Below are 664 nucleotides of genomic sequence, written 5' to 3' on the forward strand. Positions count from 1 at the left end.
GGACCACATCATCCACAAAAAGCAGAGATGTGATCCTAAGGTCACCAAAAAGGATCCCCTCAACACCTTGGCTTGGACCTGGTACCCCATACTCCCAGAGTACCCCCCACAGGAGTCTCCTAGGAACACGGTTGAAGCAACGCCTTCTCCAAGTCCACAAAACACATGCAGACTGGTTGAACTCCCATGAACCCTCCAGGACCCTGCTGAGGGTGTAGAGCTGGTCCAGTGGACCAGGACCAAAACCACACTGCTGTTCCTGGATCTGATTCAGCTATCTGACAAACCCTCCTCTCTATAATAATCCTAATCATTATTATTATTTGTGGTGTGATGATGACCTGTTATCCTGTCTTCCTCCTCTGTAAAGGCTGGATGTGATTGGTTGTTGGTTCCTTTATTCATCCTGCTTTGTGTTTGTCTCCACAGGTGTACCCGGGGGGGAAGGACCCTCAGGTGAGAAAAGGCGGCGCACAGAAGAAAGACTGGCATGACTATGAAAGGATCAGGAGAGACGCGTCTCGATCAGGTGAGTCCTCATCATCCCTCCTCCTGTTCCTCCTTTGCAACAGTCGGGTTGTTTCTCTCATTTGTCTTTATCACTACAGTTTATATTTATTCTTGTTGCACGCCTGATAAGTAAAAATATGTCCTCACATGGAAC

General features: G+C 48.0%; 1 protein-coding gene across 1 annotated transcript in view; it reads left to right on the forward strand.

The window, feature by feature from the left end:
• Positions 1-429: 429 nt before the first annotated feature.
• The window catches only part of LOC106537139 (polypeptide N-acetylgalactosaminyltransferase 10), a gene marked incomplete at its 5' end in the record, with an annotated part of 25,073 nt that continues 24,838 nt past the window's right edge, over positions 430-664 (forward strand). Inside the window, 1 exon segment of the mRNA XM_014034512.1 lies at positions 430-529. Coding sequence (XP_013889966.1) covers positions 430-529 — 100 coding nt within the window.

Source organism: Austrofundulus limnaeus, unplaced genomic scaffold (genome assembly GCF_001266775.1).
Source record: "Austrofundulus limnaeus strain Quisiro unplaced genomic scaffold, Austrofundulus_limnaeus-1.0 Scaffold2146, whole genome shotgun sequence".
In the NCBI taxonomy this organism is placed as follows: Eukaryota; Metazoa; Chordata; class Actinopteri; order Cyprinodontiformes; family Rivulidae; genus Austrofundulus; species Austrofundulus limnaeus.